Here is a 15,266-nt window from a genome sequence, read left to right as displayed (position 1 = left end):
TCATAGAATCATAGAATATCAGGGTTGGAAGGGACCTCAAGAGGTCATCTAGTCCAACCCCCTGCTCAAAGCAGGACCAATCCCCAACTAAATCATCCCAGCCAGGGCTTTGTCAAGCCTGACCTTAAAAACCTCTAAGGAAGGTTCATGCTTCCAAGAAATTCTAATCTCTTTCCTTGATGAAGTTTCTTCTTCCATTGGAAGCACACATTGGTTTCTTATAGAGAGGCAACTATGAGTGCTGGTCTGCTGCACTGACTTACTTATGGAAATGAGCAGTGAAGTATTTGGTTATACACAGAAGTTACATGGACTTTGCAAGCAAATTTCTGTGTAAGGAAACACAAAATCTAGGTCATGTTTTGGATCCAGAAAACTAAGTTTCCCTTTAATTTGTCCAATGTAATTATTCTTTTTAAAAAAAGTTCTTGGTATATTCAAGCATATTTTAAGTAAGATGTATTTATGAAAGGAATGATTAATGACCAAGCTGGCGAACATTGTTTTTTGTTTTCATTTAGCAAATGAAATTGAATTATTTGTTTAAATCTGAAAGCATTCTAGATCAGTGGTTCTCAAACTAGGGCCGCCGCTTGTTCAGGGAAATCCCCCGGCCGGCCAGGCCGGTTTGTTTACCTGCCGCGTCCGCAGGTCGGCCGATCGCGGCTCCCACTGGCCGCAGTTCGCCGCTCCAGGCCAATGGGGGCTGCAGGAAGCAGGGCGGGCCGAGGGACATGCTGGCTACCCTTCCTGCAGCCCTCAATGTCCTGAAGCGGCAAACCGTGGCTAGTGGGAGCAATGATGGGCCAAACCGGCGGACGTGGCATGTAAACAAACCAGCCCGGCCCGCCAGGGGCTTTCACTGAACAAGCAGCGGCCCTAGTTTGAGAACCACTGCTCTAGATAACATTTCTATAAAACCAAGATGTACTTAAATGAAACCAGAGCTAAATATGTACTGGTATACTAGCTTTCAATAAGTACAGAAAATTGGAAGTTACCACAAGAGCAACAGCATTTGTTAAAATTTTGAAAGTAGACATAGAAAGAATGCTGTTTTTTCATTAAAAACAAAACAAAACAAATTGTCAAGTTTCTTCTATAGCAGTTATTGTAAATAACAACTTGTCTACACAGGACAGCTAATCCAGGTTAAGATAGGGTGTGAATTTTAAATGAAGTTATTCCTGATTAACTCGCTGTGTAAGTGTATGTCTACACTACGAAATTAGGTCGAATTAATAGAAGCCGGTTTTATAGAAATCGGTTGTATACAGCCGATTGTGTGTGTCCCCACATAAAATGCTCTAAGTGCTCTAGTCGGCGGACCGCGTCCACAGTACCGAGGCTAGCGTCGACTTCCAGAGCATTGCACTATGGGTAGCTATCCCACAGTTCCCGCAGTCTCCGCCGCCCATTGGAATTCTGGGTTGAGATCCCAATGCCCGAATGATGCAAAACAGTGTCGCGGGGGGTTCTGGGTACATGTCGTCAGGCCCCTCCCCCTCCGTCAGAGCAAAGGCAGACAATAGATTCGCGCCTTTTTACCTGGGTTACCTGTGCAGACAACATACCACGGCAAGCATGGAGCCCGCTCAGCTCAGCTCACCGTCACCATATGTCATCTGGGTGCCGGCAGACGTGGGACTGCATTTGCTACACAGCAGCAGCAGGTAACTGCCTTTTGGTGGTAGACAGTGCAGCATGACTGGTAGCCTTCATCGGCGATCTGGGTGCTGGCAGCCTTGGGGCTGGCAGCCGTAGGGCTGCATTGCACCAGCCCCTTGCATTTTGCCTTTTGGCAGTAGATGGTGTATTACGACTGGTAACCGTCCTATTACAAGTTGGATCATTGCACATTAGCAGAGTCTTCCCTGAGCAGCAGATCGTGCAATAGGCCTGAAGGCCATCGTCATCATACAGGAAAAATGTGGCTATCAGTCTTAGTACACTAACTGCCAAGCGCCCAGTATTTGCTGCCAAGCACCCAGAAGATGCATACATGCTGCACCGTCATCTTAAGATGTAAAAAATAGATTTGTTCTGTATTCATTTGCTTCCCCCTCCCTCCTTCAAATCAACGGCCTGCTAAACCCAGGCTTTTGAGTTCAATCTTTGGGGGGGGTCATTCTGTGTGACAGTTGTTTGTGTTCCTCCCTGATGCACAGCCACCTTTGTTGATTTTAATTCCCTGTACCTGTACGCCATGTCGTCACTCGCCCCTCCCTCCCTCCCTCCCTCCCTTTCTCCCTCCCCTGGTCCGTCAAATACTAGTTTCGCACCTTTTTTCAGACCAGACGCCATAGCTAGCACTGGGATCATGGAGCCCGCTCAGATCACCGCGGCAATTATGAGCACTATGAACAGCACGCGCATTGTCCTGGAGTATATGCAGAGCCAGAACATGCCAAAACAAAACCAGGACCAGCCGAGGAGGCGATTGCAGCGCGGCGATGAGAGTGATGAGGAAATTGACATGGACATAGACCTCTCACAAGGCACAGGCCCCAGCAACATGGAAATCATGGTGTTACTGGGGCAGGTTCATGCCGTGGAACGCCGATTCTGGGCCCGGGAAACAAGCACAGACTGGTGGGACCGCATCGTGCTGCAGGTGTGGGACGATTCCCAGTGGCTGCGAAACTTTCGCATGCGTAAGGGCACTTTCATGGAACTTTGTGACTTGCTTTCCCCTGCCCTGAAGCGCCAGAATACCAGAATGAGAGCAGCCCTCACAGTTGAGAAGCGAGTGGCGATAGCCCTGTGGAAGCTTGCAACGCCAGACAGCTACCGGTCAGTCGGGAATCAATTTGGAGTGGGCAAATCTACTGTGGGGGCTGCTGTGATCCAAGTTGCCAGGGCAATAAAAGACCTGGTGATATCAAGGGTAGTGACTCTGGGAAACGTGCAGGCCATAGTGGATGGCTTTGCTGCAATGGGATTCCCAAACTGTGGTGGGGCCATAGACGGAACCCATATCCCTATCTTGGCACCGGAGCACCAAGCCACCGAGTACATAAACCGCAAGGGGTACTTTTCAATGCTGCTGCAAGCCCTGGTGGATCACAAGGGACGTTTCACCAACATCAACGTGGGATGGCCGGGAAAGGTACATGATGCTCGCGTCTTCAGGCACTCTGCTCTGTTTAGAAAGCTGGAGGAAGGGACTTTCTTCCCGGACCAGAAAATAACCGTTGGGGATGTTGAAATGCCTATCGTGATCCTTGGGGACCCAGCCTACCCCTTAATGCCATGGCTCATGAAGCCGTACACAGGCAGCCTGGACAGGAGTCGGGACCTGTTCAACTACAGGCTGAGCAAGTGCTGAATGGTGGTGGAATGTGCATTTGGACGTTTAAAAGCGCGCTGGTGCAGCTTACTGACTCGCTCAGACCTTAGCGAAAAGAATATCCCCATTGTTATTGCTGCTTGCTGTGCGCTCTACAATATCTGTGAGAGTAAGGGGGAGACATTTATGGCGGGGTGGGAGGTTGAGGCAAATCGCCTGGCCGCTGATTACACGCAGCCAGACACCAGGGCGGTTAGAGGAGCACAGCATGGCGCGGTGCGCATCAGAGAAGCTTTGAAAACGAGTTTTGTGACTGGCCAGGCTACGGTGTGAAACTTCTGTTTGTTTCTCCTTGATGAACCCTCCGCCCCGCCCCTCCCACCCGGTTCACTCTACTTCCCTGTAAGCCAACCACCCCACCCTCCCATTCCCCCTTCGAGCACCGCTTACAGAGGCAATAAAGTCATTGTTACTTCACATTCATGCATTCTTTATTAATTCATCACACAACTAGGGGGATAATTGCCAAGGTAGCCCGGGATGGGTGCGGGAGGAGGGAAGGAAAAGGACACACAGTTTAAAACTTTAACTCTTATTGAAGGCCAGCCTTCTGATGCTAGGGCAATTATCTGGGGTGGAGTGACTGGGTGGCCGGAGGCCCCCCCACCGTGTTCTTGGGCGTCTGGGTGAGGAGGCTATGGAACTTGGGGAGGAGGGCTGTTGGTTACACAGGGGCTGTAGCGGTGGTCTCTGCTCCTGCTGCCTTTCCTGCAGCTCAACCATACGCTGGAGCATATCAGTTTGATGCTCCAGCAGCCGGAGCATCGACTCTTGCCTTCTGTCTGCAAGCTGACGCCACCTATCATCTTCAGCCCACAACTTGCTCTGTTCATCCCGCGATTCAGCACGCCACCTCTCCTCTCGTTCATATTGTGCTTTTCTGTAATCAGTCATTGACTGCCTCCACGCATTCTGCTGTGCTCTGTCAGTGTGGGAGGACATCTGTAGCTCTGTGAACATGTCATCACGCGTCCTACATTTTCTCTTTCTAATCTTCACTAGCCTCTGTGAAGGAGAAACATTTGCAGCTGGTGGAGGAGAAGGGGGAGGTGGTTAAAAAAGACACATTTTAGAGAACAATGGGTACACTCTTTCACGTTAAATTTTGCTGTTCACATTACACATCACTCTCCTGAGGATAACAAAGAGCGATAAGGAATGGATGTTGTCTGCATGCCAGCAAACACCGGGACCATACGCTGCCATGCTTTGTTATGCAATGATTCTAGACTACGTGCTACTGGCCTGGCGTGGTAAAGTGTCCTACCATGGTGGACGGGATAAGGCAGCCCTTCCCAGAAACCTTTTGCAAAGGCGTTGGGAGCACATCCAGGAGAGTTTTCTGGAGATGTCCCTGGAGGATTTCCGCTCCATCCCCATACACGTTAACAGACTTTTCCAGTAGCTGTACTGGCCGCAATTGCCAGGGCAAATTAATCATTAATCATTAAACACACTTGCTTTTAAACCATGTGTAATATTTACAAAGGTACACTCACCAGAGGTCACCTGTGTGCCCTCAAGGTCTGGGAGCACGCCTTGGGTGAGTTCGGGGGTTACTGGTTCCAGGTCCAGGGTGATAAACATATCCTGGCTGTTGGGGAAACCGGTTTCTCCGCTTCCTTGCGGCTGTGAGCTATCTACATTTTCTCCATCCTCATCTTCCTCGTACCCCGAACCCGCTTCCCTGTGTGTTTCTCCAGTGAGGGAGTCATAGCACACGGTTGGGGTAGTGGTGGCTGCACCCCCTAGAATGGCATGCAGCTCCGCGTAGAAGCGGCATGTTTGCGGCTCTGCCCCGGACCTTCCGTTTGCTTCTCTGGCTTTGTGGTAGGCTTGCCTTAGCTCCTTAATTTTCATGCCGCACTGCTGTGCGTCCCTGTTATGGCCTCTGTCCTTCATGGCCTTGGAAACCTTTTCTAATATTTTGCCATTTCGTTTACTGCTTCGGAGTTTAGCCAGCAGTGATTCGTCTCCCCATATGGCGAGCAGATCCCGTACCTCCCGTTCTGTCCATGCTGGAGCTCTTTTGCGATCCTGGGACTCCATCATGGTTACCTGTGCTGATGAGCTCTGCGTGGTCACCTGTGCTCTCCACGCTGAGCAAACAGGAAATGAAATTCAAACATTCGCGGGGCTTTTCCTGTCTACCTGTCCAGTGCATCTGAGTTGAGAGTGCTGTCCAGAGCGGTCACAATGAAGCACTGTGGGATAGCTCCCGGAGGCCAATAACGTCGAATTCCGTCCATACTACCCCAATTCCGACCCCCTAAGGCTGATTTTATCGCTAATCCCCTCGTCGGAGGTGGAGTAAAGAAACCGGTTTAAAGGGCCCTTTAAGTCAAAAGAAAGGGCTTCATCGTGTGAACGTGTCCAGGCTTAATTCGATTTAACGCGGCTAAAGTTGACCTAAACTCGTAGTGTAGACCAGGCCTAAGAGTTAATTAGGAATAGTTAATCAGGAATAGCTATTCTGGAATAATTTACCATGTAGATAAACCCTAAGTAATGATCTACTCATTTTTTCTTTGGCTAGGTCTACACTACCCGCCTGAATCGGCGGGTAGAAATCGACCTCTTGGTGATCGATTTATCGCGTCCCATCGGGACGCAACAATTGATCCCCGAATCGATGCTCTTACTCCACCAGCGAAGGTGGGAGTAAGCACCGTTGACAGGAAGCCACAGAGGTCGATTTTGCCACCGTCCCTACAGCGGGGTAAGTCGGCTGCGATACGTCGAATTCAGCTACGCTATTTGCGTAGCTGAATTTGCGTATCTTAAATCAACCCCCCCCGTAGTGACGTAAGACATAGCCTTACTCTCTGATTACTTGTTTCAAATGTTACAGTTAGAGATGGATCCAATATCCTAGAGAGAAAAACATTCCTGAAATTTGAAGAGATTTAGAACTTGAACAAAGATCTGGATTTTAATTTTCCAGCTATCCCATCTAGTCGCTATGGTACTGAGTCATAACTGTTAGCAGTTATATACCCTTGAATATTTGACTGCTTGGAAGATTTTCTGAAGTAATTAGTGAAAACAGAATCCATGTCACTGTACAAATGATGTTTCAAAGAAAAGGAAACATCATATAATTTAGGTCTAGTCTACACACACCACTTCACTGATTAAAATAAAGGTGTCATTTGAAATCAATTTTAGTTGAACCAGTGTATCTCTGTTTGGACAGAAATTTAAAACTGGTGATTTAAATTTAGGATGTGTTGGAGAGTTTATAGGCACAAGCTAAACCAATACCACCAAATTAAAAATGATAGAAGTGTATCCATACTGGAGTTTGGCCTGGTTCTGTTTTCAAACAAGTTTAAGTTAAACCAATGTGACTTCAGAGTAATGTTAAGTCCTTAGAGAGAAGACACATTTATACTCAGCTATGTAGCATGTTTTATCTCTTGTAGAAAACTCTGATATAATATTATCAACAGTAGATGGTGTAATCAGTGCAACATCAGAGATTGTTGCTCCATCTACAGATAAAGGTTTTTATTACTCTAGTTACAACTGTATACAAAGGATACTTATCTGTCTACCCTATTTCTCTGAATAACATGAATTAGGTTAGGTCAGAGCAAAAACCTACGAGGTTGTGTAAACTGTGGGAAAGACTTAACAGAATTAAAATACAGGGGAAGTCAGCAAGGAATTTTTCCATAAAATACAATGTTTATAATAAAATAAAACTTGTTTATATAATCACAAGAGTAATAGACCACTTCCTCAGTGTGGAATTCAACCCACTGCTAGGCCACTTATATGGAAACTGGCTTTCCCACAGGAATTCTCCCCTATATCTCCCAAGCAATAAATTTATTCTCTATCTCGTAATTCCTGTGTATGAAGAAGGGGAAGTTGAACTGAGATTAATCCTTTGTTAACATACTGCCCCAGCATCTTCTCCCACTTTGCTTGGAATCTTACAAAGCAAAATAAAAGTTAAAAAAAAATGCTGGGATTTGATTTGATCTAGGATGATTTAGTTGCATATCTTGAAAATACTGACCTCTTATGGTAAACTCAACAGGTTTACCCTCAAGATTTTGCAAGAGTAAAGCCACATAGTTATGATGATTTGATTAATATGTTCAGATGTGGATCCTAGTGCTGATGTATGGAATGAGGTGAAGGACTAATATGCAAATAAAAACCTTATACAGGTTGTCACATGGTACTCACTCACCGCAGTTTCCTCCTCATGATTCAGCCCTTCAGCCAGGTCACTAGGTGGTTTCTCCATCTAGGGTATAGAGTCTCACTGGACCCACTGGCCAGGCAATACCATCAGTGGCTGGTAGGGTAACCTAGGACCAGCTCACTACTACAGGTTCTAGCCAAGGGACCCTACAATACACAGCCAAGCTCTGCTCAATCCCCACCCTTGCTGCTCTCTCTCTGGAGGGCTGCTTCCTACCCAATTCCTGCAGGCTCTCTTCCCTACCCGTTTTTTTCCTGGGTACACCCTTCCCTCAGGGCCAGGCTCCCAGGGTCCTACTCTTGCCCTGCATTCCCTCTTTCCCTCTCTAATGCAGAGGGTGGTTATTGACTTCTTCATCACAGCTCGCCTGAACTTCTTCCTCCAGCCAGGGGTTGTGGCTCCAGCATAAGCATCTCATGTGTGGCCTATCACACTTATTACTCCTTTCCTCAGCTTCCTTAACCCTTTTAGGGCTGGTGTGGGGTGAATACCCCCATCACACAGTTAATTATTCAAGAACACATTATGCAAATCTCCAGCCTTTCTTTGAAAGACAGCAAATCATGTGCTGTATAATGCCTTGTATAAGCAATATGCTCCAAGACATTGACGGTCTTTCTAAATTGTCTTTCTAATTGTGTTTACTAGTTTCTTGGGTCACTTTGATGAATAAAAATCTTTGGAGGGAGCTAGAAGGACTTATAGTTTCTGTTAAATGAAGGGGCAAGTTATTGGGGGCTCCTCTACATTTAAAACACTATAGCAGCACAGCTGCACCGCTGTAGCACTTCAGTGTAGACACTGCCTACGCTGACAGGAGCAATTCTCCCATTGGCGCAGGTACTCCACCTCACCGTCGACTTAGTGTTGGCTACATGGGGACTTAGGTCAGCTTAACTATGCTGCTCAGGAGTGTGGATTTTTCATGTTCCTGACCGACATAGTTAAGACAACCTAATTTTCTAGTATAGACCAAGCCTCAGTTTTTGTTAGATCTTCATGGGGAAGGGGAGGACAGGCCAGAATGTATATCAGAACTGATTGGGAAGGGTCTGTGCTAATGTCACTGTTGAATTTGAAAAAGGATATTGAAGCATCTCACAGTATCTCGGCGGGGAGAAGGGTAAGCGTCTCCAGGTAACTAGGGAAGGAAAAGCCCAGTAGGAGATGTTTGGTTTGATTTGTCCAGGAGAGTGGCTGTTTCTTTGGTTTGGTCTGCAATAACACTGATATAGTGCTGTACCATTTCACAGTGGTGAAATTGTTCAGACTTGCTCTGTGTAAACGAGCCATTAGAAAATCTTACATAGCTCTCATTAACAATCACAACTCTATCCATCAAAATATCTTGTTTAAAAGTATACTCTGTTGTTGAAAAGTAACTCTGCCTTTATATCAGAGTTTTTATTTACCTTATTGTATCCTCTCAAAATAAGCTGTTTAATTTTCTTTATTTTAAAAAAGTAATTTTCTTTCATTTCTTGTATGTTTTTTTAAAATATATTTTCCTTTATAAAAGGTAGATCCAGTTTGATTAAAGGATAATCATATAATGTTTTCTAGAGTTGAGGAAATGATGAAGAACTTTCATTGAGGTAATAGATTGCAAATGTGAAATATTTCATTAAGCAGCTATGAAAATTGTCTGCTAACCACTCATCATTAGTAGTAGCATCCTCAGTCCTGTTGAGGGCTGATTGCATGATCCTAAGCATTCTTTGCTGTAACACTTGTGCCTCTATTAGCATTGTCACCTGATTAACTTTTAGAACTGTCCCTTCCCCATATGATTAGCTCTATTAGTGCTGTATTTCAGTTTCTTTTCTAGTCACAATTTCACATGAACACTGCCCTGGAAAAATACTTCTTTCAAATCTAATGCTCAATTTAGCAAACTCAAGAGGTTTGGAGATAGAATCTGTATTTTGCTGATCACCTGAACCATAACCTATACACAATACCTTATGCATGGAAAGGCTAAAAGGAGAAAAAAAAATAAAGTAAAAGCAAGATCTATGCACTGGTAACAGATGGTATAGTGCCTGAAAACAAGATAAATTTCAAGCATTGAAGTATCTGTTTCTCTTATTTTGTCCATTTACGTATATGGACCCCAAAATTTCCTAAACTGCAATAGGGCTAAGCATAGACCCTCCGACTACATGACAAGGATTTTGGAAAACAATGGAGAGGTGATATTTTTGCTGGGGGGAAATGATTATAAATTTGCACATTATAATTACTTTGAGAAATTTGGTACATTTCCAGTATTGCATTTTTAGATTCACCCAAATAGTGAAACTGAGATCCACAGGAATTCTGATTGACAGCTTTAAAGAGAAGTGTGCAGTAGACACAGTATATTACCCTGGGACATCTAGAGAAATTACATACCTGACCACTTGATTATTTTTGTTGCCTCACAGTAAAAACAGCTGCAAGTGCATTCATCTGGCTGTCACTAAAGTATCTATTATAAACATAGAAATTCAGAAGTGGCAGGTTGGTGTTTTTGGCACATTTTTACTACATCCAAACAAATGTCATTTAGTTTCCACATCTGGTATTCAGTCCTTCAATCTAGGTAAAAAAAAAAAAGTGTGTATGTGTGTGTATTTCTCTACTTTCCATAGGGAAACTGAATGTGCCATGTATTAACACAAAATTGATTCTTTGTAGGGAGGCTGCCACAAACAAATTGCTGTGGTATAAACTTGTCAGAGCAAGCATCTAGAAACAATAGAGATGAAAAGAAAGTATACTTGAATGATCATTATATAAAGATAACAGTGGAAGAGAGTTGTGTGTGGAAATGTGCAAAGGTTGCATAGCATCGCTTGGACTGTGAGAGAGACAAATTCAAATGGTTGGATTTAACTCCCATATTACTCTGGAGACCCTGCTTTTTACTAGCTCAATGGGCATTAATTAATCTGTGATTAGCAGTTCAATGTCTTGCATGTAAATGTGTGGAAAAGTAACACTGTTTCTGAATATGTTATACAGTAGCCCAGCGTGGGAAAGAAATTAAGCTTGGGCACTAGATAATAGCTGTGCCTCCCTTCTTCCCATCTCCACAATCACATATACGCTCTATACAAAATGGTCCTCTGTTTTAATAACATGCTTAAAGCTGCACATTGGGATGGTATTAAGAGGCATTTAAACAGAAGCAGCTATCTGTTTAGCGTTAATTTACTTTCACATTTTATGTGAAGATGCTGTGGGAGTTTGTGATATGACATCAAATCAAATATATGCAAGACACCCAGCTCTACACTTCCTTTGTATTCCTGCAAAGAACACCATCTCCTACATATCCCAGGAGCCTGGGAGAGAGCAGCACTTGTATGGCAAGCCGCTGACTGACATTCAACTCAGCAAAAGGGAGGTAGTGTTGATGGGCAAAGGATACCATTGTGACCAACCTCACAATCACCCACTACCAAAGGCACATGCCCTGTAATAATCAAGGTGGACTGCAGATTGTGTATCCTCTGGACCCTTCATTGCTGCCAGATGCACAAATAGCTAAAGTTTCTAAAAATGTCACTTTCAACCAACAGCTGACTAGGAAAGAAGCAAGTGCCATTGCTTGAGGTATTTAATACTAGAAAAGACAAAACTCTAGAAAATGTACTCTTGGGAACAATCCTGCATTGGCAGGAGGATAGATTGCTTGATGTAATATGTCGTTCTCCAGCTTTAATTTTTATGAAATGGTTCCAAGTACAGTATATTGTGTTTCAAAAGGAGATGAGCAAAATCAGAAGTGGGATTATTTTGGTCTTGCAAAATGGTGTTGATTACATTAGCTTGTCCCCAAACCTCAACATTCCCAGATACTCAAATAAATAGTCGGTGTTTCCCAGATACTCAAATAAATAGTCGGTGTTTTGACCTTTTTGTTAGCGACTTTGGCTAATTTTCAGTGAGACAACTCATAAGGACTGTTTTTTCCATGCAAAGTAGTAACATGTTACCCTGTTTTAAATTCATGAATACTTGTGAAACTATCAGTTCTCTGAGCTGAAATCCTTCAAAGGGGAAATTGGTGGTTTTGTAACCACATCTATTATAGCAATAATATTTTTGACTGGCAAGGAGAAAGTAAACAAGGAATTATTGTAAAAAATTTAATTATATCCCAAAACCTTGACATCCAGGAATTGTGTAGACTATAACTCTCTCTATGGAAGCACTATACTTTGCATTTGAAAATACATATTTAATTTTTAAAAGATACTGGGAATTAAAGTCTGACTCTTTATGCTTAAAAATAATAGAAAGTATTCTTCCAGCCATCACTTCAGTATCTTTTGAAATCAGGTCATCCTGGAACTTAAAATGATGTGATTTTGTGCTAATGAATAATTTGACATTTTTGCTAGTGAAATACAGATTGATATTCTACATTTGTAATGCACTGTATATGGTATAATAAGCCATACATTGTGATGAAAATGGTGCCATAAAAATAACAATAATTTATTGCATAGAATAGACTTATACAAAATGTAATAAAAAGGTAAATATGAAGTGAAGTTGTTTGCTTAAAATATATCCCCATTGTGTTATTTACTCAATAGATACATAAAACTTCATATATAATGTCAAATGGCTCCTAATGTCTTCACAATCTATTTTAAATCTCTCATTTTACTCATAAAGTCTACATGCAGCATATTTTTTAACTTTCTGACAATTTTTGTAACAAAATAGTTTTATCTTTCATATTCATATTTTATCAGTATACTTTATTGTTATAGGTGAAAAGCATTCCTGTGAAAAGACACATTTAGTGGTAGTTATTCAAGCAAGGTTTCTGAGAACAAAAGATGTAATTGTATCATAAAGCTTTGCCTTGTCTTGTCTCATAGAAAGGAAAAAGAATTGAAATACATTATTAATACCATGAATTCCTCATGTAGTTCATCTGCAACTGCCTTTCAGAGTCAACTGAATCCATTAAAATTATTAATCCGTGAGCATTTCGGATGAGAATTACTATTATTTTTTATTTTTAAAATGGGGTGAACTTGACTGCTCACAAGAAGGGGAGGGAGGTGGCATGGGCTGTAGCTTCATTTAATACAGGCACCATGCCATGCTCCCCACAAAACTCCTGCCTCTGCACTTCATTTCTGATTTAAAATAATCCTGCTATTCTAGCAAAGAGATTCCTCTGTGTTATTGCTTACAGAATTGTCTCTATTGTGACGTGGACAAATAATCATCAGACACTAGGTTGAAGCCACTAATTTGTTTCTTATGTGATTACATAACCTAGGGCAAAACTCTACTCTTATATGCTGCTTTCCCTACATTTGTCCATTTTCAGTCATCATCATTACAGTCCTCATGTTTGTGGACAGAGCACTATGTTGGAGTCTAGGGTGAGCTACTAGCCCCCACTCCAGGCCTTTTATGAAAGGTAAAAGGTCTGGAGTAGTTTAAAGGGGCCCTAAAAGCCCTGGTTCTGGCTGGGGAAGGATTCCCCTGGCACAAGCCCTGTAAACAGAGCTGGAAGTCTGCCTTCCATGAACTCCCATGCCCTGAGGTAGGGAGCCTGATGGGGAAGGGTTAAGGTTAGGGGAAGTTATACTTGGTGGAAGGGCTGTAGGATTTAAAGGAACTATTGTAGTCCATTCAGGCAGCCCAGGGAGGCTGCCATGACTTAGACAGCTCTAGCCTCCAGAGCAATCCAGAATCGGGAGGACACAAGCCACTTTAGTCTCTCCCCTGCAGGCTAGAAATTCTAGGCTGTGCTTCCTAGGGACTCTTGCTGATGATCCCTATACAGATATGTGAGCAGAGGTTCGCTCCTAATTGGGTGCCAATGAGAGGTAACAGTTATGGATGCACTGTGCCAGCTAATGCTTTTCTGTAATTGGGGAAGTGGGAAACCTTTGATGGGAAGGCAAGGTCAAGAGGCACAAATGTTTTCTCCTGTGGCGTGTGTGGGCAGATCTTCAATTGCAAATCCCTTCCTTGATTTTTCTTGGGTTCCACTGACGTGGCATGCTCTATGTATGCTATGAAAGCGCCTCTTGCAGTCTGTCAAACAGCCATGATTTTCTAGATCATGAAAGTCCAGAATAGCAGGCAGTGTACGAGTAGGCATATTTAATAGTTTTAAAAAGAGAGAGATTGTTGTCCTATAATCCAGGTACTGAAATAATATCTCAACCCTCACTTAGATGGGCTGTATTTATTTTCTCTAATGTAACTTGCACTCTATTTGATTATCTAAAGTGTTATTGGTAGTGAGGATCACTTTGGACTCACCGACTCTGCGCCGCAGCATGGACTACAAGGTGTAAATTGCAGAGCGCACCAAAGCGCCGTACTCTAGATGCCCCATGTGAACACTACTGGCACAAACTAAAAGTTGCCTAGTTCACATTAGTTTGCACTGCAGAGCAGTGTAGACAGGGCTTTTATTTAATTATACAACATCAAATATTATATACAATTTTTCATAATTGGAAACAACCATTCATAATAATATTAGGGACTTTTTTTCCTCCGGTCAAAACATATATGATATTGATATTAATAAATGCCTTTGTTTTTGTTTACAGATGAAAGGGAAGATGTTCAAAAGAAAACATTCACAAAGTGGGTAAATGCACAGTTTGCTAAGGTAAGGGAATTTCCTGTTTTCCTTTATAAATCAAAGACTGTTATGTACATATACAATCAGATTTTCGAAAGAGCTTACTTCCCACAATTGGGACCAAATTTGCAAGAGAGTTCAGCTGGGGATTGAGCAAAACACAACTCCTTCATTTAGTTGTCTAAGTTGGAGCTGAGCTCTTCTGAAAATATGGCTCTTAATATTGAAACCTTTCTCTGTAATCCCTCTTGGTTTTGCAGTTCTATCACTGAAAGGATTTGAGAAAGTTGGAAGAACACAATTATCCCTTTGCCTTATTTCTCCAATTCTGAAAAATCAAATCAAATCTTAAAGACATGAAGATTAATGTGTGCATGTGAATAAATTTCAGTTCAGGCTTCTTGCACAATACTGTTACCTCCCTAGACCTGACCAGTTAGCCAATATTTAGCATCTTGTGGGTTGCTTCCGTTAGGTGGAGAAATTGATAATATGAATCAGATATGTCTTTATTGCAGTCCAGTTTATTTATAAAGAATGTACACAAAGTCCTGTTTCCCTGAACACAGTAGGAATCAAACAATAAGAGACAGTTTCTTTGTTCGCCATTCCAAGCCTCTTTCCAGCCAGCACTTAGCCCACTTTCTATATTAGCTTTTTCTCAGGGTCTCACTTCAAGTGCTTCTCTGGGGCTTCCTTGCTGCCTTGTCTGTGTGCTTCTTTGTGTTTCTGTTTTTCTTTCTCACACACACAGCTCCATCAAACAATAATCAAGCCCTTCCCTCCCCCACACCCCCCCGGTATTTTCATTCAGACCCCTGTCGAAACATTTCAGATCACATGGCTGAAATCCTATTCCAGTCATGCATGTGGATTATGTTTTGGGGTGTAGCTCATATTGTTTCAGCTATCTATTACATAAAGGAGTTCACTTGCATTTTACGTTTATCTTGAATGAAGAGCAGCTGTTACACCCACTAGCTTTAGTAAGGTTTTACCCAACCGCCCAATATATAATGATATAATCAGTTCCAAAACACAGTGTAATAGTTCTAACAATAGATAAGCTAGAACCAAAC

General features: G+C 42.8%; 1 protein-coding gene across 1 annotated transcript in view; it reads left to right on the top strand.

The window, feature by feature from the left end:
* LOC112125929 (dystrophin-like) overlaps positions 1-15,266 on the top strand; it is a 1,989,526-nt gene that overhangs the window by 405,814 nt on the left and 1,568,446 nt on the right. Inside the window, exon 2 of the mRNA XM_026648920.1 lies at positions 14,153-14,214. Coding sequence (XP_026504705.1) covers positions 14,153-14,214 — 62 coding nt within the window. The remainder of the gene's footprint in view (positions 1-14,152; positions 14,215-15,266) is intronic.

This window comes from Terrapene carolina, unplaced genomic scaffold, assembly GCF_002925995.2.
Source record: "Terrapene carolina triunguis isolate 2854851 unplaced genomic scaffold, T_m_triunguis-2.0 Scaffold22, whole genome shotgun sequence".
Taxonomy (NCBI): domain Eukaryota; kingdom Metazoa; phylum Chordata; order Testudines; family Emydidae; genus Terrapene; species Terrapene triunguis.
The sequence above is the reverse complement of the archived record's forward strand: the minus strand, read 5'-3'. Positions and strand labels throughout refer to the sequence as shown.